The following is a 26451-nucleotide window of genomic DNA, read 5'->3' on the forward strand; positions in this document are numbered from 1 at the left end:
AAAGCAAACAAGAGTTTAAAGTTTTTGCTTTGAAAAAAGCCTAGAGTCGTCACATCACCTTCACCACAGAGCGGATTTTGTTTTACCTCTTTGTCCCAGCTCGCCTTGGAAGCAGCGTGGCTCTCGGTCAGTTCTGCCACTTTGTCTTGGATTGCCTTTCTATTCTCTCGCATCACTTCATGTTCTTCCTTAAGGGCCTGCCGTAAAATTAATTACCCATAGGATTTTAATGCAATACTAAATTTTTACGAGTTTATTTAACGTGAACAGAAGGTTTTAAAAAGGGGCCAAGGGAGAGAGACAGAAAGAGATGGGACTTCTAGCTAATACAAATCAGGTTTCTTGTGTCATTTTAATAAATTAATGAATGAGAGAATAAAATGGAGGGAGGTGGGGCAGTGCAGAGTAAAGAAGAGAGAACAATAAACTGCGAGGCCATAAATGGAGAAAACATACTATCATTCAGCTGCGGGGAGGGGGGATTTTATTCACAAATGTACACTTGTGATATATTGCAGCATATTCAGCAAATTTATGAGATGGAACGGTGGTTGGCATTTATTTCTGTCTGTGTACAAGTGTTTTCATAGTAATTTAAACAGATCCTGAAGAATGTTTTCCATGTGCAGCACAGAATAAGGTGCAGGCTTTCCAGGAAAGAACAAACTTGTTTCCGTCACTCAAAAAAAAGTGTATTTCTGTCTGTGTTGATTTTTAAATATATTTTTTTTATGTTCAACAAATGCTTGAATCAGAGAATAAGAAGGTAAATCCTAAAATTTGCACTTGTCTTTTCATCCAAAAAAATATAGCTAGAATTTGCAACTCTTTCTAGAAAGTTGCATCTTAATAACAGCTGAAGATAGTTGTGCATTTTATTATGGTTTACCATTAAATCACAATCTCAATTATTATCTCACTTTTATTTATACATTATTAAAAATAAATAAATAAAAGATTGGTTTGACTTTTATTTGCATTTTAAGCTCCCAAATTGTTGGATGTCATTTGGAGATCATATCTGGACCAAATTAGTTTCATATCAGGACCAAATCCTCGTGGTGCTTAAAGGAGCAGTAAGCAAAATTTCATATTTTTAGATAGAAAGTAGGGCTGGACGATAATTCAATAACAATAATCTATCGATCGATTGACATATATATCAATGATAGAAAAAAAAAAGTGTCAATAAAAGGTTCAATAGAATAACAGTTTTCCTTCATTTTACATTCTAGCCTATCATGTAGGTTAATATTACAGTCATTACATCCTCCCAACCAATCACAAACGCAGACCCAGGAACGCTCTGCCCCCAAGCCCCTTCAAAGAGTTCATAGAGCAAGCGTTCTTTTTTCATTTTTTAAATACTTGCAGTTTTGGTAAAATGTTGGTTTAATTAAGGGTTGAGTTTGAATTCAGTGTTTGTCTGTTCTGTATCTAAAAATAGGTTGCTAAGCAACAGCATAAAATGGCCATGGCTGCTCTTAAAATATATGTTTTGAATTTGTTGATAATTATCGATATCGATCAATATGATTTCTACTTTATCGATATGCTTTTCTTCTATATTGTCCAGCCCTAAAAGAAAGAACAAAAAAATATCAATGTGAAGAACTAAAGGTATCTTTTTAGACTGAGTATGGTATGACGTCACACGCCATCTCTGTGTTGTTCCTGAGACTGATTATATATATATATATATATATATATATATATATATATATATACATTAGAATAATTTAAATGCAGGTTTACCCCCCTCCACATTTGACAAAACCATTATTCAAATCTATATGATTACATGAACCATTGGGATCTAAGCCTGTATGTCAATAGGCAGTATTTAATATCAAGGAAGTCTGAAATGAAATTATTCACATCTTGTGTAAATAAATGTTTAATATAAATAAAACATATAAACCAGAGCAAACTGTAAAGGTCTAACCTGAAATACCATCGTTTGACTCTCTAGCTGCTGCTCGATTCTCCTCACTGTCTGCGTCTGACTCAGCAGCAGCTGCTGGTTGTGCTGCAGGGACCTCATGAACCTCTAAACACAGAGACACAAAACATGGCAACAGATTCCAGAAACCTAAATCAGAGCAACTTTGGGACACATAAAACGGTGATGTTTTTTATATGGCCTCAACATACTTAGTGTTTTGTCTCATCAAATGAACTTTATTTGTTGATAAAAGTCTTCTGTGACGTTTCAGGGCAGCATTTGTTCTATTTAGTAAACTTTAAAGGTGCATTAGTAGCTCACTCTGGTTGCATACAAAGTTTTTATGAAACATTATCACATCCTATTAGTATTACTTTAGTATTAGTTGTTATTTTGGTGTTTAATGCTGTTTTTGCTCAATTTGTAAGTAAGTAACGCCTTTCGCATTTATTTATTTATTTTAACAGAAGTATGTACTGCGCATGCGCAGCAGAGGATAAAACAAGGAAGTGGCTAACGGCTATTAGCATCTCCCAATGAAGAAAGGCCCAAGATCCAGTGAAAATAAAAGCACGAAAAAATATGATTCCAAGAGGGAATAGACCGGAACGTCACTGGGAATACAGTGTGAACATTGTTGTTCACTGAAGCGGACACTAAACCTGCCGATTGCTTTGATATGACCACAGAGTTATGATATGAGACTCTTAAAGTTGCTGTAGAATGTTTTATTTAATTAACGGTTGATCTCAGATTACGCCAAGCTGCTGCTTTACTGCGAGGTATTGCAGTGGGTCAGGCTTGATTCGGCATTATTTAACACTGTTTTACTAATTAAGCAAACTGGCATTAAGGTAGACCTTAGTTACTGTTTTAATGTTGACGTCTTGTTCTTTTTGTGACCAGAGTTCAGTTTACTTCCTGCTTTCCTGTTGCTAATTTTTTTTACTTTTGTTTTCACATTTTGTGTAAGTATTTTGAGTCATTCTAGTGTTGTTGTTTTTTCATGTTTGGTGTTTTTGTTACTTTTTTTTCTTTTTTTTTTTTTTAGAAATTTGTCCAAAACTTGAGCACATCTGCTTGATTTTTTTCTTGACTAGGCTTTTTGTAGATAAACTCAACTAAAGTGCCTGGGCTCCACTCACCTTTAGCACTGAATGGTAATGAAAACATGTATTGATAAATTAATTTAAGTGTATAAAACGAAACAGGAAATGTCTGATTAATACTATCAGCAAAGAAATTTGATTTTCTGCTTTTTTTCATTATTTTTTATTTGTTTGACAACATTTTCCAGTTTGTCAAAACAGAAAATAGGTTTGTAATGTTTATTCTTTCTTACCTGCTTTTCTGCTCGTTCAGCAACATACTCCTCTCTGAGTTTTTTGTTTATTTCAGTCTCCTAATAAAATAAATAAAAACAAAAACAAGGATAAGCTCAAAGTTTTCAACAAAACATCTTTGTCAAATTTGTGTTTGATTATTAAAATCGCAGCTTTATTGATGACCATTTTACCGCGTTGAGTTTTTGTTGCAGCTCCTGTACGTGCTGTTCCCTCCCTAAAGGACTTTGGGTCTTTTCATGTCTGACTGATTTCATCTTTTCCTTGATGAGCTTGTTTCTGACTTCCTCCAACTCCTGAGAAAGTACCAGACAAAGCAAACAAATTATTCAAATGTCCTGCTGCAAAAATATTTTTACAAACAGTTGAAATAGCTTTTTAAGACATTTTCTCAGACATGGATGGATTTCTATTTGGTGTCCAGTCTCTTTACACTAAAAGGTACACCTGGCCTGCTTCTGCTGCATTTAATTATGTTTTTTCCAGGGTTGAGACATTATGTTTAGCTTTTCTTACACATAGATAGAGAGTATTCCTGGAAAAGTACAACTTGTGTTTTTTTTTTTATGTCCCTGCTCTGACCTCTCGGCCTCTCGGCTGTGACAGGTAGTCTGGTTCTGTTGGAGGTTTCTTCCTGTTTAAAGAGGAGGCACTGCTTTCCACTGTCGCCACATGCTTGCTCAGAGGGGTTGTTGCAATGTCAATGATTTTGAAACAATTTGCTTCATTAGGGAAGTAACTTTTTACCATGTTTCTTATTATAAGAAACATGGTATGATCTACTGAGTTCAAAGGAAGTGTAATGTAATTAAGGTATTCTAATTATAATGAAAATTGAACTGGACTATGTTTTGTTGCATCAGAATCTAATTATAAGTTTGGATTGGTTTTAATGGATTGATTTGCATTAAAATTGGGCCTGTCTTTCTCATAAAGTGCCTCTTGACATTCGTTGTAAACTACTGCTATATAAATAAACCAAACTAAATTAAACTGTCATTGTAAGGCAGTTTGGTTGTAAAAATAGAATACGCTTTAAATGTAAATTTAAATATTTACCTTCTTGTCTCCATACCTTCTTAAGTGAAACAACCATCTCTTCTTGTTTTTGACAGGCAGACGTCAACTTGTTATTTATCTTCATAGCTTCATCAACTTTAAGAAACAAAATATTAGATCAACGTCAAACCTGACTGCAGGACACAGGCAAGCAGTCTGGCAACACTGAATTAGGACAAGAAGAAGAGACAATATGCTAAGGAGCACATAGGTTATCATTTATAGAAAGGGATTGTAAAAGTGCTTCTTTGGAGATCACAACCTGCCTTGTGGACTTATATGTGTATTAATGCTAAGAGAAAACATAAAACTTCTAATATCATAGGACATAACTTGTCAAAATAGACTAACTGAAAGATATACCATATAAATGTGAGTAGAGAAGGATCGTTAAAGGGCAGGAAAATGATGTGACGGATCAGTCTTATCTGGTTTCAGCAGAGTGGGAATTCCTGCTCGGGTTACATGTGTTAAACATTGCTGCCAAACAGAGGGAATATTTCCCAGGTTCTCAAAATATTCCCAAAGGAGCATTTAAACAAGCTTGACAATGACCTCTGCTTATAACCTAAATTGTGAAATAATGATGTAGATTAAGTATAAAGAATGGCGAGTCAGAAAACTTGTGTGGAAATCAGTGTGCTGCTGGAATACCATCGAGCCAAATAAAACCCCATCTTCTGGTCATCATGTACTTTCAACATCTCTGTGCTTTATTTCAGCACTTTATCAAACAGTGCACAGATTAATTACTATAGAGTCCAGCTGTAGCTCTAATGTGGGGCTGATTGTCTCAAGCCAACTCATCCTGCATTTAATTTTACAACCTAATTTATAGGGCTGGGCGATAAAAAAAATCTCGATATTTTTAGGCTGAATGCCGATATATAAACTCAATATGTTTTTCTTTTTATAAAGTAATTATAAAAAGGCATCTGAGTGAAAGCTTCATCCTAAATGTAACACAGGCACATTTAAAAAAAAAACAGTGGTAGATATATCTGAGAAAAGGCTGAAAAATTAGCTGCTGAAATACATAAAAGCATAATGCTAACGCGGCATAGACCATCTCAACATAAACAATATAATCTCATCTTATATCTCTTTAAAATCTCGATATATTGCCCAGCCCTACTAATTTATTTAGCATGTATGATACACATCACCAGTCTGTTAATAAAAAAGACCTCGTCAGCCGCTATTATAATGGAAAATAAAACATAACATGTTTATTTACATCCTCTAGGATGCTTTAGCTCCAATAAGTTGACAGCTCCAGGTTATAATAAATGCTGGAACTGCATTTTTTAAATGACAAGAGAAATATGTTCAAAATGGGTAACAATTTTTTACCTGAAATCTTCCACAAAATGACCACTGGCCAATAATTAAAGCACCAATTCAAACATTCAATAATGACATTTATGGACCTCAATTCAATAATAATATTAATACTGTCTTGCATCTATTTTCATCCAGTTATCTGTTACCATTCTGCTCCAGTTTATCATGAGCCTGCTTGACCATGGCGCACTGTTTGGACAGGGCGCTGAACCTTTTCTCCACCTCTGCCAGTTGTTTCAGGTGGTTGTCCTTTGTCCGACTCTGCAGGGCCAGCTTCTGTTCCTGTGAAGGACCCAAAGTTTGAAAAAAAAAAATGCCAGAGGGAATAAAGAGGCTCACATGATGCAAAAAAGAAACAAAAGAAATATGAAACCTTTTCTAGTTTCTGCACATTGTTTCCCTCAGTAGTGGGGAGACTTAATCAGCAACAGCTTAAAGTTGGTTAATCACTAAAAACACTAAAATTGTAATAAAAATGTATTTTTACTCAATTTTTTTAATTATTGCTTGATACATTGTAATATTTTTGGCCTCCTTTTAGGGTGTAGGAATTTTGTGTTTTGAGGACTCCTACATCCACATCTGACAAGTCTTTGATGCAAATATACATTTGCCTTTCACAAGCACAGAATTTATTATCTGAATTTCCATACTTTATCAAGACTTTATGTTAAAACATGACTCTGTACAGTTTCAGAGCATTTATGACAAGAGAAACAAAGAAAAATGTCAAAATATATTTTACTGAGCTCAACATTGAAAAAGGGGTGGTAACATTTTCTGATAATTCAATTTTATCAATAACTTCTTGCATTTTTCAAAATGTGTCTAGTATAAAACTAACAAATTGTTTTTTTTTTCAATATAATCATTATAAAACCAAGGAATTACTTGGAAAAAAAAATAATATAGACAACACAGCGCACATGTTGTACATGAATGCATCATAAACAGCAGCTGGTTGGGAACATCTCCCGACAGATGGACTACTCTGGACCCAGAACTGGTGACAGGTTCCACATCTGCAGCTATCCAGTAGACTGTTTGAGAGCTTGCATCATTTAATTTACTGAACACGCTTACAGCTTTGAAGAAAGATTAGTTCCTATTCTTCCGAAGCAAACAACAGAAAACGTCAGCGTGTGCAACTGTTCACAACTTCAAAGTCAATATTTTAGAGACACACATTTTGCAGCATTTCCAGCTGCAAGCGGCTGTGGATACGCCTCTTTGAGCTCGCCACATCTCGCCATTCCTCAAGAAAAAAACGCTCCAGCTCCTTCATGTCATATGGTTTTCACTTGTGAACAGCAATCTAACCACAGATTTCCAATAGGCTTAAGGTTTGGACTTTGACTAGGCCATACCAACACATTAAAATGTGTAAGTATGACTGTGGTAGCAATGAAGCCGTTTCGCTCAATGGATATTCAGAGCATCACGGTACACTGTGTCACTATCTGATAGGACCCCTGAGCTGTCTACAAGACTGCCTGAATATAATGTCTAAATAAGAAGACGGATAGTCTCCCTCTCAGGAGAGAGCTGCGTACGGGTGATATTACACACTTGGGAAGAATATGTAATGCACTTTATAATCCGGGGTGGGTTATAATCCGAGGCAGAGCTTTTTAGAGGCTTCATAGTACATGCTCAATATATTTATTTTTAATATGCATTTTTCTGATTTCACTTCCCCAACTAAGTGAATTTTGTACAAATCTATAACATAAAATGAGATTAAAAAACATTAAAATTACAGGTTGGAACCTAACAAAATGGGTAAAAATCCAAACTGGACACTTCTGCATGGCACTACAGATGTTTAGGAATGTGTACAAGTTTAAAGAAAGTTTAAAGAAAGTTTAAAGAAATGTCGAATTTGTTCAGCTGAAAGTGCTGTATGTAAAATGTTCAAATATAAATACCGTTCCACCCACATATGGACGGACAGACAATTGAATATATAAAATTCTGATCACTTTATATTTTTAATGCTTTGGTAGTTGTTTGGTTTTTATCTTCTGATGTATTTTAGATCATTCTAAGCTGCATTAAAAGCTCTCAGAGCAAAGTCTGAGTCTGTAAAGGGATTTTTTCAGGCAGGCACAAAAACACGGGGAAAAATTGTGCTTGATTCTGTTAGACGCAGAATCCAACAGAAGAAGAAGCTTTCAAATATTTCCGATGATCCTCATTTAATAGACCCAGTGGTTAAGGGTTTCAGAGCCATGAAAGAATCAACTCTGCACATGCTTCAGAGCACTTTATCGCTCTTCAAACTGCCATCATACTTTGATTGTCTGTATCAAGCTGAGTTTTTTTTTTTCTTTTCGCCTTTCTCATTTTACCTCCCTTCACTTTCATCCCCCTCTCCAACTCTCCAATCAAGCAGCTCTGCTGAACTCCCTCTGATTCTGCTGCCAAGAGGTTAAACTGAGCGCGGACCAGTTATAAAATATTTTAATAGAGATATTTTCTCTGGTGTGGTAGCGGTTCAAAGTGTCGCACACTCCCTCTCTGTTACTTGTGATGAACTCCTCCCTCTGAACCAGAGGCTCCTTAGCACCGGTCCCTCGTCTTCCTCGTTTAATTCTCCTCCCTCCCAACAATCACCTGTCAACAGTTTGTATAAATGGAGGATCCCTCCTTACCAGCTCACTCGATTTCTTCTCCAAGTTGTATTTCAGCAACTGCGTTAAAAGAAAAAGAGAGCGGATTAAACTAAACTTTGTCTTTTTAACAAAAAAAAAAAAAAAGGATACAGAATAACTTTTAGAGCAAAACTGAAGTATGAATGAGCTTGAGGAAGAGTCAAATTAGTGGTCCTTAAACTGCTTTCGGTGAGAAGTATTCAAAAGATAAAGATTAAGATAATGTCATTCATTTGCAGAACACAAAACACACAAAAAGGTTTGCATTTTGAGGTTTTAACCCATGACTGCATGAGAGTACAAATAGCCTTAGAAAATGTTAATATCTAGTTTCATTCCTCCTCACGGTGTGGTTTGGCTCAGGCATTAAAACTACTTTAAGAGTTTCAGGAAACATGGGACGTGAACTTTAAAGACTGCCTTCTCCATGCATGTTACAGGGGGCATGGTGGATCAGTGCATTAGTCATATACTGTGATTTACAGCAACTTCAAATGATGACCTGAAGCGTTTGGATATAAATAGGACTTTAAGGGGTATATTTGGTAAACTATGCTATCCTTGAAACTGTTGCTAGGCTTCAGACCAAAATTATTCTAACTGTGGATAATATCTCTAATGGTTCAGTTTAACGAATACAGTCACTCAGATGTTTCGGGAGCAGAAACCTGTCAGACTAAATCCAAAATGATTACAAACCACTGAATATTTTGCGTATGTTCTAAACCTAGAAAAGATATTTACCGTATGTGTTTATCATACAGAGATGGATAGATTAATCTAGGTCGCATAAACAAAATCTATAAACTGTTTGCTTTTTTGCATTGCTTTTGATGATTGACTGATGTTTTGTTTTCATGGAAAGTACTGACCCAGTGTTTGCTTTCTTTCTCTCTCTCTTTTCCACTTTTACACATGAATTAGACTATCCATTGACCTACTGCTGCCATTAATTGTTTTTCTCCACCATAGAAAGTGCTGCTGTGTTTGACTTCCACCTGTCTTCTAAATCTCCACCAGTGGCGGCAAATTGCAGCTCATACTAAGCCTTTTAGGTTTCTTTATGTTAAGGGGGAGCTGTTCCTGTGAGCTTCTTCTTGCTCGGGATACGAAAATATTGCAAGATAAATTAATCTACGCTATTGGGTGCACTTCCTTAGATATTGTTTTATCAAATAGCATTATATGATCAACTGCATTTGACGTGTTTTCTTACAGTTAAATAGATTTTTAACCCAAATAATAGAATTCAGGCTCCTCTCCTGTGGAACCAACTCCCAGTTTTTGTCCGTGAGGCAGACACCCCGTCTACTTTTAAGACTAGGCTTAAAACTTTCCTTTTTGACAAATCTTATAGTTAAGAGTGGCTCATGTTACCCTGAGCTATCTCTATAGTTATGCTGCTATAGGCTTAGGCTGCTGGAGGACATCAGGGTCTATTTCTCTCACTCTGCTGAGTTCTCCTACTGCTCTCCAATTTTGTGTTTTTTGTTGTCATTTCAACTTCTCTTAAGTTTCAGATCAGTCTGTCTACCCCGGTACTTATAACGTACCAAAAGAATGAATCTAAATTCTTTTAGATGTAGATATACCAGTGTCATTTGTTTATTTTTACTGTATGCCTATTTAAAGAAAAAAACAACAATGTTGAATAATTTAGAGCAAACTGAAACATTCACACATGGTTACGTTCCATCACGACTAAAGTACCCTAATTCCTGCTTGTTACCCGTGTGAGAACGTTTCAAATTAAAGAAATGTATCGGACCAGGGCGCAACAATCATTCGGGCCACATCCCACTACGTCGTCTCCCAGACAGAAGATCAAAAACAGTCTGTATTGTCTCTGTAACAAAGCCGGGTTGTTAAGGTGCAGCCGGCCGTGTGGATGGCCGTATATCACCTCCGTGTTGTCAACCCTGCAGACAAACTGCCCTCCAATCAGACCTTTGTCCTTGAATCTGATCAAGCATGACTTTTTTTTTTTATTTACTTGTCCCGTTGAGCTAAATATGAATATGTTTTATTCTAATACAAATAAAGAGGAAATAGGAAAATTGAGGCCTCTGCTTACAGAATGAAAATAAGAGGAGGAAAGAACAAACAGAATGTTGAACTTCTTAATACCTGTAATGACTTCAGCTCTTCCTTTAAATTGTTAATCTCCTTGTCCTTTAGCTCTGCACTGACCTGGTATTTCCCCTGAAATGTGATATTATTATTGTGAATGTCAAAAACAGCAATAAATACCAAAGCGCCGCACGGAAGAATCCCCTCCAAGGACCGAGACTGTGTGCCTGACACAAGCGAATTTATTACCCCACTTTAGCATTAACTGAATGAAATGCGCTTTCTCTCCCAAAAATGATTCAGAGACAAAATAAGCTTGTCCTACCTTCTCCTCCTCAGTGTGCTGTAATTTGACTTGAAACTACAAGGAGAGTGAGAAATCATTCAGGGGAGTTTTGAATTGTTATTGTGATTATAAAGGTCTGTGCAGATTTAAAAAAACAAAACACAGACCGTCTTCTTCACAGAGCCGAGTGATTCTGTGTGCTGTTTTGTCATGGTCTCTATTTGATGTTGAAGGGATTCCTGTTGCACAAAGACGGAAAGACTTGAAACTTGATTTATGTGGAATCATGTCATTTCATATCATTCAATGTAATCTTCTAAAAGCTAACTGTGTAGAGCGGATGTATTTTTTTTTTTTTTTTTTTTAGACGTAAACTGTACCTTTTCCCACTCCAGCTCCTGTTTCTCCAGCACAAGCTTACTGATCTCATCCTCAAACCGCGTCTCTGCATCCTGTACCATTAAAAACAATATTTGTTACTGAACCTGATGCTAAAAAAAAAAAAAACTGTTTAGAAAAACAAGTGTCAGAGGCTCGAGACAACATCTACCCGGCAAACAAAAGCAGTTCAGGAAAACGTCAAATGATATTTCCTCTCTTACATTACTTAGCAACCTCTGAAATACTTGATTAAGAGTTAGTTTCTGCAGGGCAACTTCAAGATGCACAAACTAAGATTTTGTATTAAATATTCTCAGGTCAGATTTCTTCTCTAATAGTTATATTAGCCTGTGGAAATTCAAACCCTGGGCTTCGAACTGCGAGGTTTACACTTTGATTTGACTAAATGTACGGTCCTGCAAGGCCATTTGGAGTGACCTGCGAAAAGACACGTTTTGTGGGTTAAAGTTCACATCCTATGTGTGTGTGCTTTGCTAAATAACCCACACCATCTGGAATTGGCACAATGCACATATATCACATGCTATTTATTATCTATGGCCCTGCGAGCCCAGTCGGCTGCTCCCTTATTCAAGGGTCGCCACAGCAAGTCATTAAAACTTGCACACAGACTTGGCAGGCCTTCCTGACGGAACCGGGATTCAAACTCGGGTTGCCATTTACCGTTTTGCTGCTTCTGCTGATGCTGGATTCTTTACATGAACTCATCACAGGCATGAAAGTTCTATTAATTTTACATTTTTAAATATACATGATTGCTCTTTTTTAAGTGTAGAAGGGTTAAACAAGAATCTGCTTCTGTGATTTTAAAAAATAAATAAATAAATTGGTAGCACAAATTTGAATTTGTTGCGGATTTTCTTTTTTTTTCTTTTTCTACTGCATCTTTAAAGGCAAGATATTAATATGATAGTCATGCCCCTGGCAAGTGCATGTAACCATTTCACTGGCTCTGTGGATACGGGTTTACTAAATGAAAGCACCTACTAAATTAGATGACTGGTTAGTAAATTCAAACGGGATTAAGGCTCGGTGACTGCAGTCCATGCAGACAAAGCATAAAACAAGTATGTGTTCTCTCCCGATCTTTGGCTTAATAACTCTCTGGAGTTAAACTGCAAAAGTTTCTCTGGTTCAGCCCAGCGTATCTTTTTGTAGAAGCGCCCTGTGAGAGAGGAGCATTAAAGGGGAGGTTATATTTGTGGAACGCCATCCCTATCCTCCCTCTTCCTTAGGAGAAGGCAGGTAGAAGTCAATAGCTCTCTGTATATATGCGGCACTTTTTATGAGCATGTGGGAGCTGCTTGGCTCTGTAAATTTGGTTTATAAGTTCCTATTAAACTATGCCACCAGCATGGCACTGCAGTAAAAAGAAGAAAAAAAACAATAGGAAAGCACAGAATATAAAGCTGTTATTTTTTGGGGATGGGGAATAATTACAGTAAAAGCAAAAAGACTGTGAAAAACAAACTGAAATGTTTTATAAAGCCATTGGACTCAATCCTCATAAATCAAAATGTGACCTTTAAATATTTTTTATTTACCCAAATTATATAATTCATTTATGTTCAATTTATTCATTCTCTTTATTTTTTATTCAAACATAAAACTCAAAAAAGTACCTGATCAGCATCATTTTCCATCTACATCATTATCTGCATTATAAATCCTTTTTGTTATGTAATTGCTGTTATAATTGGTTGCTTTTTAGTGGGCAATAAAACAGGAAGAGCTAACGTTTATATTTGTACGTTTTAAAGTTTAGTTGTAAGAAATCCCAAAGTTTCTCCTTATGTTTCTCAGGACACGGATCACAGCACTGTCTTCATTTCAATCTCACTCTTGCAAAAAAAAAAATATTCCAAAGCAATTTCCTATTGTCACAAACTATCACCATTAAAAAGCAACTCAACAATAATTGTTTTGTGTTTTTTTTTTTTTATTTGTAGTGAGAGAGCAGCGGATCGCACAGCATCTCAAGAAGCTCCCTGGAATTTGACCCGCTCAGGAATGTTGCACCACCTCCGCCCTCAGCAGCTCCACCACAAAGTGTGATTTAGCCTGAGGACGATAAGATGCAATAATGTTTTTGTCCGCGTTAACAGGACAATAACAATAAAATCCAAATGGCAACAAATGACCAACATCCCATCTTTGCTCCTTTAAGCTTTAAGTACTCTTATGTTGGAAGTGTTTGCCAAAGGGAGGGAAAGCTTTATTTATGTTTTATACAAGCAAATTTACTCTATATGTTGTCAAGGGCTAAATGGCGAAACGTGACCCCAATCCTGTTTTTAAATGTATGAAACCCAACTGGCCTCTTCTTAGACAGCCAGAGGCATTTGCTTTAAGAATGATATGAAACCAGTTTCCTGAATATCTTAGCCTCGGTGCTGCGCCACTACTTCGTGAACAGTAATCCTATTTTATTAGCTCATTTAATTGAGTTGCATTTTTTGTTTGCTTGTATTGTTACTGTGTTTGTATAGTTTCGTTGATGTTTTGTTTTAATAAACTCCTGAAAATTAGATCTTGGATCTCAATGAGAATACCTGTATAAATAAAGGTTAGATGAAAAACAAATAACCAAATAAGCAGTTTTTTTAAGATTGTACATTCAAAAAGACAGGCACGTTTCAAAGATTCATTTAAACTTTTTTTTTTTTCCTGTGTAATTGACATATCCAGTTGGGAATTTTTGTCATAGTATTAAAAGAAAGAGCACAACGAGGGATGTGCTTGCGTCTTTGCAGTCACCCATTAGCCGTCAGACTTGTCGCAGATTGTTATGTAGTGGAAAAAGTAGTTGAGCAGAAAGATTTAAAGCGTTTTCTTCGTCGGTGAACAAAGGTTGCAGTTGGCTACGTTACCCTTCGAATATGCAGCTCCTCGACGACCTCCTGCAGATGAGTTTTAAACTCCAGCAGCTGTAGCAAGATGGGTGCTCCACCTTCTGTTTGACTACGAGAGCTGGACAGAAAGAGCTCCTGCTCCACTGCTGGGTCGTCAAGCTTCACCAGAGAAACTAACACAGATTCAAGGTCAGAAATGTTCACTAACGAGAACTTCTAAATAGGAGAAATAGATCAAATATAAGGTATGGCTGTGAAATCTTTAAGCTTTTTACTGACTTCTTTGTACATATAAAGCACTATACTAAGGTTTAGATCAGGGGTGTCGAACTCATTTCTATACTGCGCCACTTTTCCCACCAACTCCTCTGCGCTGCGGTGAGATAAAGAAAAGAGGCTTTGATCCTACAATGCGTGAAAATCAGACGGCAAAGAAAAGTAACTCAATAATGAGCCACTTTATTTCCTCCAAAAACAACAAAACGGATATTAATATATTGTTTGTCTTGTAATATATTAACAAATAATAATATTTTGTGTAAACGTCCTAAGTCTTTTTCCACATCAGATTATAGAATAACCAGAAAAAGAGAAGGCTATATGTAGTCATTAAAAGGGCCGGTTGCACCTGTATAGATGACACTTTTGATTTCATAATTTCATTCCAGTTCACATAAAAATGTAAAACATTTCACAGTAAACTCATAATTCTGCTTCTCTATTTGTCTTTTTGGACATTTCTGGATTGTTTTACTGTGTTGTAGAAAAACTGACATCTAGTGGCAGGATGCTGTTACTACACAGTAAAAAAAAATCTACTTTGGCTACAGGAGGCACGGTTTCAGCTACTTTATACAATTTAAAGGGATATATGCCTCTACTTTATGACATAGTATGCCTTTTTTGGCTCTTAAAGGCCGGGAAAATTGCCTCGATGGGCCAGATTCAGCCCGCGGGCCTTGTGTTTGAAACGTGCTTCAGATGATCAGATGAAGGATGATGTTTCTCTCAGGTCTTTGTTGGGTTTTTTCCCGGTTACTTACTGATTCTCACATAGCTTTTACAATCAGTAGATATTGGTGCACCTCAATATATTATAACTTAATTCAAAATGTGAAACTTGTATACATAGATTTATTTCCCACCCACTGGTATATTTCGAACATTGAGGGAAGGAATCATTTGGACATGGCCTACATACATCACGGGGACTTCACCTCACTCCTGCCTTCACAGTTGTCCGGCAGGCAGTCACTGACAACCCGCCATAGCAAGGTTGAGCTTCAAGAGGTCACCGATAAAGAAGCTGGCTGTTCACGGAGCTTTTCAAATGAAAGTAGTAAACAATGCCTTCATTTACAAATCAAATTTCTATAGTTGTGAAGAAGACTGAATAGGCAAAAAAAATAAAAAAAAATAAATCCAAGTTGCTTACTTCTAGTCCATGGCATCTACTACTTTTGGGCCACTGAATTTCTCAGCTGCAAAGTAAGTACACTTGTGTTAACAGTAAATTTTAGAGCCCCTTAGTCTTCCATCTGACAACAAGCTTTATGGAGCAGCAGATGTGATTTTCCTAAAGGGCGTGGAACCTGTTAACACTAATGACAAAGCAACAGAGCCAACAAAGCAGACAAGCAGAAGGCCACTCTCAACACCTCAGCAGGGTTGCCTCCATGCCACCTCGTAATTCATGACAATCCCCCTCTGACCAAGCAGCGTGCCTAAATATCAGGGACACACTTTTCAGGAGGCTTGAGTTTCTGAAATGAAATATTTTCCCCCCTATTATTCTTATGTAACATTCTAATTTTCAGAGAAACCCAATTTTGATCCCTGTGAGCTGAAAGACAGGCTTATCAAAACGGGCAGTGATAAACGCCTGCTTGTAATGAATCTTTATAATTTGTTTCACTTTTTGAATTAGCTGAAATAGTTCAATCTTTGAAGTACATTTTAGAAGTGCCTTTAGTGTTTTAGTTCTGACGTTTTTTCTTTTTTCCTCCCCTTGACCAGTTTTGCTCTTATATTTTAAAATCAGCCTCAGGTTCAAGAAATGTACTGATAAAAGCAGCAACATGGTAGCTCAAAGCAAAAGAAAAAAAATATATAAATCTGTGGAGACTGAAACTTATGGTATTAAATAGAGATTGACAGATATGAATTTTAAAGGTCGATACAGATTATCCTGACCTTAGTCTAACCAATAGCCAATATGTGCTGACGATTTTTTTTGGGGCCGATTCTTAAGGCCGATATTTTTGTTTCTTCCTCCCTTTACATGATAAAACTGAAAATGATAACAAACGTCACAGAAGTGTCAAAACTGGATTTTAAACCAGCTAATATTAACAATCAGCTTCAGACCGCGGTTTGAAAGGTACACAGAAAACATAGCGTCACGACTCTTATGGCAGCACCTGGTTTTTGTTGCAGCGAGAAAAGAGCTTCTTTACTTCAACGGGGAGACGTAGAAGAAAAAAGACTGACCACCACTGCAGTGTACGAACATTATGTGATGTAAATTTAGTTGCTGTACATGTAGTGATTGGTAATTACCTTTATGTGTTGTTGTTGTTGTCACCCAGTCTTACAATATTACCAGCCACTCTCTGCCAGGGATGGAGTGGTAACGTATGCGCTTCACATGGCTGCTGAATACGTTAATGAATCGGTATCGGCCGATATGCGCAGGCATATACGCAAATATTGGCCAAAAAACGTTTAAAATAAAATAAATAAATAAATAAATAGTGATTTGAAATAGAACTGTACACAGAAACTGATTCCAGAGAATAAATATCTTTGATAACGTTTTATTTTAGTAATGGATGGATGGATGGATGGATGGATGGATGGATAGATAGATAGATAGATAGATAGATAGATAGATAGATAGATAGATAGATAGATAGATAGATAGATAGATAGATAGATAGATAGATAGATAGATAGATAGATAGAGGGATGGATGGATGAAGGGATGGATGGATGAATGGATAGATAGATAGATAGATAGATAGATAGATAGATAGATAGATAGATAGATAGATAGATAGATAGATAGATAGATAGATAGATAGATAGATAGATAGATAGATAGATAGATAGATAGATAGATGGATGGATGGATGGATGGATGAAGGGATGGATGGATGAATGGATGGACAGATGAAGGGATGGATGGATAGATAGATAGATAGATAGATAGATAGATAGATAGATAGATAGATAGATAGATAGATAGATAGATAGATAGATAGATAGATAGATAGATAGATAGATAGATAGATAGATAGATAGATAGATAGATAGATAGATAGATAGATGGATGGATGGATGAATGGATGGACAGATGAAGGGATGGATGGATGGATGGATGGATAGATAGATAGATAGATAGATAGATAGATAGATAGATAGATAGATAGATAGATAGATAGATAGATAGATAGATAGATAGATAGATAGACAGACAGACAGACAGACAGACAGACAGACAGACAGACAGACAGACAGACAGACAGACAGACAGACAGACAGACAGACAGACAGACAGACAGACAGACAGACAGATAGATAGATAGATAGATAGATAGATAGATAGATAGATAGATAGATAGATAGATAGATAGATAGATAGATAACTTTATTCCGGACTCATGGTCCAATAAATACATAAATAAAATAAATAAATACATAACACAATTATCACAATGACTAGTAATTCTTACAATATCTGAATAGAAAAGGAAAGCATTGCAGATTAAGAGTGGTATTTCTCTTATCCTGTGCTGTGAAAAGTTGAAACTTACATCAGCGAAGGGGGGAGCAGTCCCGCAGTCTGTTTTAGGATTCATCGAGCTGCTTCCAGGCAGGAAAGGTCTCACCGGGCCACTCTCCGCCTGTTAGCTGAGATTAAAAACATTTTGTTGAAAAAGGTTAATAGAATGGACATTTTTAATGCAGCGGCACTCCCCTTTTTAACTCACCAGTTTATAATTACTTCCTCATCTGCAATTTTTACTGCTAAATGATTTTTGTGGGAATAATAGCGTGAAGCATTACTGCCTCATAATGCCCATCGGTCACCGTAATCTAACGTAATGCCTTGGAAATTACCATTAAGGGGCTTTCTTTCTTTGTTTTACACCACTTCCGCTGCACTGGGGAGATAACATCACGACATGCCATCTAGGCTAAAATGAACCTGCCCATTGACACTAATAGGGGTCAGAGTAATAACACTGAATGGACAAATTGCACTGTCAATGCTTTTTAAATTATCTAGGTTATTTAATTCAGCCTGCGCATGGTCCTCTGCAACGGCTTCTATCACCTGAACATAAGCACACGCAAAAAAAAAAAAAAAAAAAATGAGTGACACAAACAAGTCTTTATACACACAAACACACACCAAGTAGAAAATAATATTCAAGTGGGAGGTCTCCACTAACCACTGATTTCCTAATAGAACAGACCTTTTCCCCCTCACATTTAACCTGCGCCGGTATCAATCATGCTGCAGAATTAAATGATCCCTGATAGAACTGGATGCTACCATAAAAAGACACTGTGACCCTAGGCTAAGGAGTGACTTTGAAAGGGATGGTGTACAATGTTTCTGTTGTGCACGGCGTGCCCACGAATGTGAGTTGCTCGGTGTGACCAGTCAAGGAGGAAACAATGTCTTTATTATTTGCTTTTGCTTTTCCCGTGACTCACTTGAGCAGGTATCAAGCAATATGGCCGAGCCACAAAAGACAAATGAAAATAAGTTCTAGCCATTAAACTGGAACGTTTTCGCAAAGCAACATAATGTCTAAAAAAAAAAAAAAAAAAACCTTTAAGTGACTTTTCCCACCAACTCCTCTGTGCTGCGGTGAGATAAAGAAAAGAGGCTTTGATGCTACAAATCAGACGGCAAAGAAAAGTAACTTAATAATGAGCCACTTGTGTTTCCTCCAAAAACAACAAAACGGATATTAATATATTGTTTGTCTCACATAGCCTTCACATAGAGAAGGCTATGTGAAGCGCAAATTAAATCGAAATGTTATTATTTTAAAATAAAAATGGAAATGCCGTATTTTTCGAACCATAAGCCGCAACAGATTATAAAGCTGCAGAGTGGCAACACTATGAAAAAGCTGTGCAAGATGTTTTTATGTATATATATATATATTAGGGCTGGGCAACGATTAAAATATTTAATCGCGATTAATCGCCCTGATTAATCGTGATTAATCGCGATTAATCGCATTGTATTTACAAACTCCAAGAATGAATTCAAAAGTAGTGTAAAGAGCACTTTTATTTTAATGTTCTGCTGCCATATGAACAAAAGTGTTGTAACATTTGTACCACTTATTTTATACTGGATATTTTCAACCCATCTATTGAATTTAGTGCACTAGTTGATCTTTTCTTCATAAGAGAACAAGCACTGCAGCCAAAATATGGCCTTTTTTGACCTGCTGTATATTAGCCAGTCCCTAAGCTTGATGTATCATGAAACTGTTGACCTTTTGGGTTTTGTGGTTTTTATTTTATTATTACAATTTAATAATAATAATAATAATAATAATAATAATGTTATGTTCAGTGTTTTTTTCGCTAATCCACCTCTTATATATTTCAATCCTTATGTAATTTTGTCTGTGTTGTATGCACCTGCCTGTTGCTTTAATCCTATAAATTTCCCCGTCGTGGGATAAAAAAAGGATTAACTAATGTTATCTTATCTTAAATAACACTTTTTAATATATGTACTGGGTTCTTTCAAGGTCTTAATTACATGTTATGTGTGGGCTCCAGTAACATCCATCCATCCATCCATCCATCCATCCATCCACTGATCTACCTGGATGTTCCCTGGAGGACTGAAACGCCTCAGTCAGTGACGTCAGTCTGTGGGTCTGTCGGGGCAGTGAGAGAAGTTTCGTCTCCTCTCTCCGTTTCTGTGGCTCGACGTTTTCATGTTTTTTCACGTGCTTAGATAAATTTGTTGTGTTTCCACTTAAATGAACCGGCTTTTTACAAAACATACAGCTTGATTTCATTTACGGTATTAAAATAAAGCCGAACGGTGCTACTTCCTCTGTTCATGTTTTTTCGCTGCTGCGGTCTCTCTCAGCTGTTTGTGTATTAAGTTTGTGTGAGAGCTGAGTGCGCGGGCCAGGCTGAGCCTGCGTGCTGATTGGCTGGCGCCGCTGAGCCATGTACGAGAGGGGAGGGGGAGCGAGAGAGTGCTGCCGTGAGACAGCGCGCTGCAGTCAGCGCGTGTGCTGACTGACACTGACTGAAAGCATGATGTGAGCAACATGCGTTAATGCGCGATAAAATAAATATCGCCGTTAATAGTCTAATGAATTAACGCGAAATTAACGCGTTAACTTGCCCAGCCCTAATATATATATATATATATATATATATATACATACATACATACATACGTACATACCTCTTGCACAGCTTTTTCATAGTGTTGCCACGCTGTGTGTGTGTATATGTGTTATGAATATAAGGATCAATTTGTTAAATCTAAACATTGTGGTCTTCATTATTTCATAGAACCAAGTCACATGTGAAACTTTAAGAACAGATTTTTTGGGGGAGTATTAAAGAGGTAAAATTACTAATATGAGAAAAAAAGACCTAGGACAATAAAGTAAAAAAAAATAAAAAAAGTGGTAATGTTATGAGAAAAACGTCATATTATGAGAATTAAGAGGGAACATTTCCAGAATAGTCGCAGTTTGCAGAATTATTTCACTCCTGGAGTAATAGGGCCAGGTTAGAAATTTTTTTTTAATTATTTTTATTCTTTACGAGAATAAATTCAGGAGGATGAAGCTAAAGGGCTACAAAAATAAACTTGTAATATTACAAAAATAAAAAATATTACGAATACAAAGTATATTCTGAGATTAAAGTCCCTCTGACCAAATTTTGACCAAATGTCCCAATTCAGCCAAATAAACTCCAAAAGCTTAGAGCAGATCATTCAGCAGCTAAGTTCCTCCTCAAGCTGCCTTGATGTTCTCCCCGCAGCGTTCTTTAAAAAAGTTTTGCCTGTCATAGCGTCTGATTTGACTCAGATAATAAACGCGTCTCTTCTGTCAGGTGTTTTCCCCCCAGTCCCTAAAAACAGCAATTATCAAACCACTGCTGAAAAAGAACAATTTAGACAAACTTCTACTCCAGAACTACAGGCCCATCTCAAACCTCCCCTTTATCAGTAAGATCATTGAAAAAGTTGTATTTCAACAATTAAACACCTTCTTAACTACGGCCAGCCGCTTTGATGTTTTCCAGTCAGGTTTCCGTGCTCACCACAGTACAGAGACGGCCCTGATCAAGGTGTTTAATGACATCCAAATAAATAGAGACTGTGGAAGAACCACCGTGCTGGTTCTATTGGACCTCAGTGCAGCATTTGATACTGTCCATCACTCCATTCTGTTAGAGCGCCTGGAGAACTGGGTCGGCCTCTCTGCTACAGCTCTCCACTGGTTTAAATCCTACTTAAAGGACAGGGACTTTTTTGTATCAGTAGGTAACTTTACATCAGAGATGACAAAAATCACATGTGGGGTTCCCCAAGGGTCCATCCTGGGTCCCCTCCTCTTCAATATCTACATGCTCCCTCTAGCTCAGATAATAAAAAATAACAACATCAGCTACCATAACTATGCAGACGACACACAGCTCTACATCACCATGTCACCAGGTGACTATGAACCAATTCAGCCACTGAGTAAATGCCTAGAAGAAATCAATACGTGGATGTGCCAAAATTTTCTTCAGTTGAATAAAAACAAAACAGAAGTAATAATTTTTGGACCAATAGAGGAGAGATCAAAGGTTAGCACACAGCTTCAGTCGCTTCAACTAAAAACCACTAATCAGGCCCGAAATCTGGGTCCAGTGATGGACTCAGACCTGGACCTCCAAAAGCATCTAAAGACAATTACAAGGTCAGCCTTTAATCACCTGAAGAAAATTTCTAGGATTAAAGGACTGATGTCTCAGCAGGATCTGGAAAAACTAATCCATGCGTTTATATTTAGTAGAATTGATTACTGCAACGGAGTTTTCACAGGACTTCCTAAAAAGTGGGTCAGACAGCTGCAGCTGATCCAGAACGCTGCTGCCCGCGTCCTCACTAAGACTAAGAAAGTAGAGCACATAACCCCAGTTCTAAAGTCCTTACACTGGCTCCCTATATCTCAGAGAATAGACTTTAAAATACTTCTGTTAGTCTATAAATCCTTAAATGGCTTAGCACCTAAATACATCACAGACTTGTTATCAGTGTATCAACCCTCCAGACCACTAAGGTCTTCTGGCTCCAGCCTGCTCTGCAGAACCAGAACCAGAACCAGAACTAAACATGGAGAAGCAGCATTTAGTTCCTATGCTCCGCTTATCTGGAACAAACTTCCAGAAAACTGTAAAAGTGTGGAAAGCCTGAGTTCTTTTAAATCAAGATTAAAAACACATCTGTTTAAAATTGCCTTTGACTGTTCTAGTTAAACAGTTTTACTGTTTTTAATGTTCTTTTTTGTTACTACATTCTATCCCTACTTGCTTTTATTCTATTTTCTATCTACATTTTATTATTTTGGTATATCTTAATCATGTAAAGCACTTTGTATTGTCTTGTACTGAATTGTGCTATATAAATAAATTTGCCTTGCCTTGCATTGCCTTGCCTTGCCTCTGATGCTGTTTAAGTGACTGAGTAACTGCAGATTTGCCACATTTAACATGGCAGACGCTCTGACGCATCGCAGCAGAGGCAGAACCCGCCCAACGACGCGTCTACGTATATGATGTCTATGTAGTGACACAGTGTACCGTAATGCTGCGAATGTTCATTGAGCAAAGCGGCTTTGTTGCTAACCAGAGTTGTACTTACACATTTTAACAGATTTTAGAGCGCATTGTACTACATAAAATCAATCAGTAAGCACAACAAGTACAGTACTCATATGTAAGGCACACCGAATTATAAGGTGCACCATCACTATTTGACAAAATCTAAAGATTTTAGGTGTGCCTTAGAGTCCGAAAAACATGGTACTAACTTAGAATATAAGGGTGAAATATTCAGTGCCGTAATTCATTTAAAATGTTTCCTGTTGATCAAACAGAATAGCTAAAAGCCCTATAATAGACATTTTGTCCAATCTACTATTCTGATAATACCTTATCAGTAAAGTACTGGTGCGTTACTGTCGGCGAGTCTACGGCTGCCGTTTCTTCTCCAGTCACTTGATTGGCTTCTGACTGTTTTCCCCTCTAAACAGCTTTTATTCACCTATTTTGAGCTCCAGTTTTAGGAACGTCCGACGATAATCCAACACATCCAGAATCATGTATTACTATTTTTTCTTCTCCTGTTAGCAACACAAAGGCGGCTATACTGCAGAAGTTTTGGTCTAACTAAACCATACTTGATTTACATAAAGATAAGTACAATTGCTTAAAATCTACCAGATAACATTTTTAAGTACCTATATAATAAAATCAATGGGTTTGATATGTGAGCTCATGCTGAATATTCCCTGATCTTCAGGAATGCAAAAATGCTCTTAGGGTTTGCACAACACTTCCTCTTGTTGAGTCTGCGACGTCTCACCTGAACTATTAACCCGAGCATCACTGAAGCCTGCCGTGCCCTGCTATTCGGAAAATATAAATAATTTATATCCAATTTATGGATTTAAACATAATGTTTTATTTAAAAAAAAAAAAAAAAAAGATGAACGTCAAATTGTTTTGTTATAAAATATTCTTTGCTGCTATTTTTGATGGAAATATTCTACAACATTGATTTTTAGCCTGATTAAAAGGATTATACAAGCTAATTTATCCTAAACAATAAGAACAGCATATAGTATATAGGTTTTTTTTTTTTTGTTTTTCTTTTTTTTATTTGTTATGATAGTATTTTTTTTTTTTATCTGAGTATTTTTGTTTTGTTATTTGGTACTTTTCCAAAAATTTCAAATGTTACATGTTATGGCATATTGAAAACATATCTTATGTTATCTTATATATGTCATATCTTAAACCGACATACAAAATCCTAACCTAACATCATTTTAAATTTATTTTATTGTAGTTTAGTTTCACATACAGCTATTGACAAATTAAAATTACTAATACAATAGCAATGCAGGGGCTTCAACATGAGCTCCATGTCCAACCATAAACTGTCTTAATATCTACTCTTCTAGGTTTCAAACCATCTTTTTAGTCACAATACACTTCATTTGAGTCATTTTTGCCTAATTTACTGAAAGCTGTTTCTTCCTTTAAATCTGAAAGTCAGACTTAGCTAAACTGTCGGTAGCTAGCCCCAGTTTGTCATGAATCAGACGAAATGTAAGTAAAAAATCTCACTTTCTTAATTTTTTTATAGAAATTACTTAGTACAAAGTACCTTTAATGGCTATATTCTTGTAGCAAAGTTCTTGCTTTGTAATCACATAAGCTAGCTAGGTTAGCTAAGGAAAACCAATAGCTAAAACGAAATATTAAAAGCCAACATTTTTTAGGACAAAAATGAACCAGAATGTCACATTTTTCATGTTTAAATATGTCAATCTAATTTGAGACAAAATTAGTTACGCTTTAAGTCAATAAATACATGTGAAAAGTGACTATAACGAAGCTGTGCTCGCTTTACCTTCTGGAACCAAGTACCTCCGGCGTCAACTAAATCCTCCCCCCCACGCAGCCTGACGTCAACGCGGCAAGTTTGCTGTTAGGAGTATGCCGGGTAGATAGTGCCACGGATAACCTGCCTTGGTATGGTGGATGGATAGTGCCACGGATAACCTGCCTTGGTATGGCGAGTGAATTGCACCACGCTATAGGGTAGTTCACGTGTGACGTCCCGCGTGACGTCAGCGCTACATCCGGGTCCTGCTGGTAGGCAGAAAACAGTACTGTTCTCGTCTACTACATGACAAAACGGGTGATTTAGAGCGTACTTTTACTTCGTTTATTTATGGAATCTAAGCAATGCCTACGACTTGTTGTGCTCCCGGTTGCACAGAGAGGCATTCCAAATCGTTGGATGTACGTTTCTGTCGTTTACCGAAGGAGGAAGGACGAAGAAAGAAATGGATATTTTCAATGAAAAGAGCGCAGGCAGATAATCCCAATGGACTGGGGGAGCGATCATACCACGACAGAATATGCAGTCTACACTTCATCTCCGGTAAATACAACTTAATTCTGCTCTAGTCATTGTTCTACTTAAATAGCGGCGGAGGGTACACAGATCGCTACACGGGCCGGAGAAGCGGTAGCAGCAGCAGCCGTTGTCTGAAGCAGCAACGGCTGCTGCTGCTTCAGACAATGGCTGCTGCGTAAACACTACACGGCCCGGAGAAGCGGTAGCAGCAGCAGCCAAGCAGCAGCGGCGGAGCAGGCAGCGGCTGCTCTGCCAGTTCACGGGCTGCGGCAGCAGCCAGCGGCTGCTGCGTAAACACTACACGGGCCGGCGCCGCCGGCTACACGGGCCGGCTACACGGGCCGGCGCCCCGTGTAGCCGGCGCCCCGGCCCGTGTAGCCGGCGGCGCCGGCCCGTGTAGCCGGGCCGGCGCCGCCGGCTACACGGGCCGGGGCGGGGCGGCTAGCAGCAGCTAGCAGCAGGGGCTACAGCAGCTGCTGCTGCCATTACGCCCCATTACGCCCCGGCGCTAGTACTTCTGTGTTTACGCTGCAATGTCGCCGACACCGCCACCCATTTTAACAAGACAAAAACACCTAAATAATCCGTAGTGAAATTTTTTTTTTTTAACCTACCGGGCCTCTGCTGAGACGCGGCCTGTGTCCGACGCCGCTTTGTGCTGTTGCACAAACATGTGTGAACAACATCCATCCATCCATCCATTTTCTGACCGATTAATCCCTCATGGCGTCGCGGGCGTTGCTGGAGCCTTTTTCCCGATTTAAAATAATTGTAGCCGTCCAGTGGTTTCATGGCTTTCGTGCTCTCTGTCTGTACTGGCGTGCGTGTTTATAAGGCAGCTGTATATGTCGCGGTACGAAACCCTTGGCAGCATTTCACAGACTCGCTCCATCCCTTCAGGCTTTTGCTGTGTGGATCTGGCAATCTGATACCATCAACCATCAACTTACTCTTAAAACGATCTTGTAGTACGTTATCTAAAGAAGAAAAATACGCGGAGAACTCGTCAGTTTCTCTGTTTGCGTCCGCCATTGTGTTCGCCTTTTGCCTACCAGTCCGGCGCGCATGCGCGAAAAACCCGCCTCAAAACAATAACAATGAACTACCCTATATGAGGGGCGGGGTGGAGCAGAGCAGAACTCGTTGCTGCCATGTTGTATACATCCCTTATTAAACACCCTGTATTTTTCCATGATTGTATCAATGCGTTGGTTGTTTGTACCTTATCGGTATGTTTTGTTCTTTTTATATCTTTCTTTGCAGGTGTAGAAGCAGACTCATTAT

At 37.7% G+C, this 26451-nt stretch overlaps 1 protein-coding gene across 1 annotated transcript in view; it reads right to left on the minus strand.

The window, feature by feature from the left end:
• The window catches only part of LOC105929603 (coiled-coil domain-containing protein 73), a 28291-nt gene extending 3530 nt beyond the window's left edge, over window positions 1-24761 (minus strand). Inside the window, exons 1-14 of the mRNA XM_036145112.1 lie at window positions 24655-24761; window positions 17771-17867; window positions 13974-14114; window positions 11082-11153; window positions 10869-10940; window positions 10741-10776; window positions 10473-10547; window positions 8346-8384; window positions 5838-5973; window positions 4364-4443; window positions 3462-3584; window positions 3288-3347; window positions 1946-2050; window positions 87-197 (exon numbers count right to left, since the gene is read on the minus strand). Coding sequence (XP_036001005.1) covers window positions 87-197; window positions 1946-2050; window positions 3288-3347; window positions 3462-3584; window positions 4364-4443; window positions 5838-5973; window positions 8346-8384; window positions 10473-10547; window positions 10741-10776; window positions 10869-10940; window positions 11082-11153; window positions 13974-14114; window positions 17771-17815 — 1095 coding nt within the window. The 5' untranslated portion in view covers window positions 17816-17867; window positions 24655-24761. The remainder of the gene's footprint in view (window positions 1-86; window positions 198-1945; window positions 2051-3287; window positions 3348-3461; window positions 3585-4363; window positions 4444-5837; window positions 5974-8345; window positions 8385-10472; window positions 10548-10740; window positions 10777-10868; window positions 10941-11081; window positions 11154-13973; window positions 14115-17770; window positions 17868-24654) is intronic.
• Between the last annotated feature and the right edge of the window lie 1690 nt (window positions 24762-26451).

This window comes from Fundulus heteroclitus, chromosome 2, assembly GCF_011125445.2.
Source record: "Fundulus heteroclitus isolate FHET01 chromosome 2, MU-UCD_Fhet_4.1, whole genome shotgun sequence".
Lineage (NCBI taxonomy): Eukaryota > Metazoa > Chordata > Actinopteri > Cyprinodontiformes > Fundulidae > Fundulus > Fundulus heteroclitus.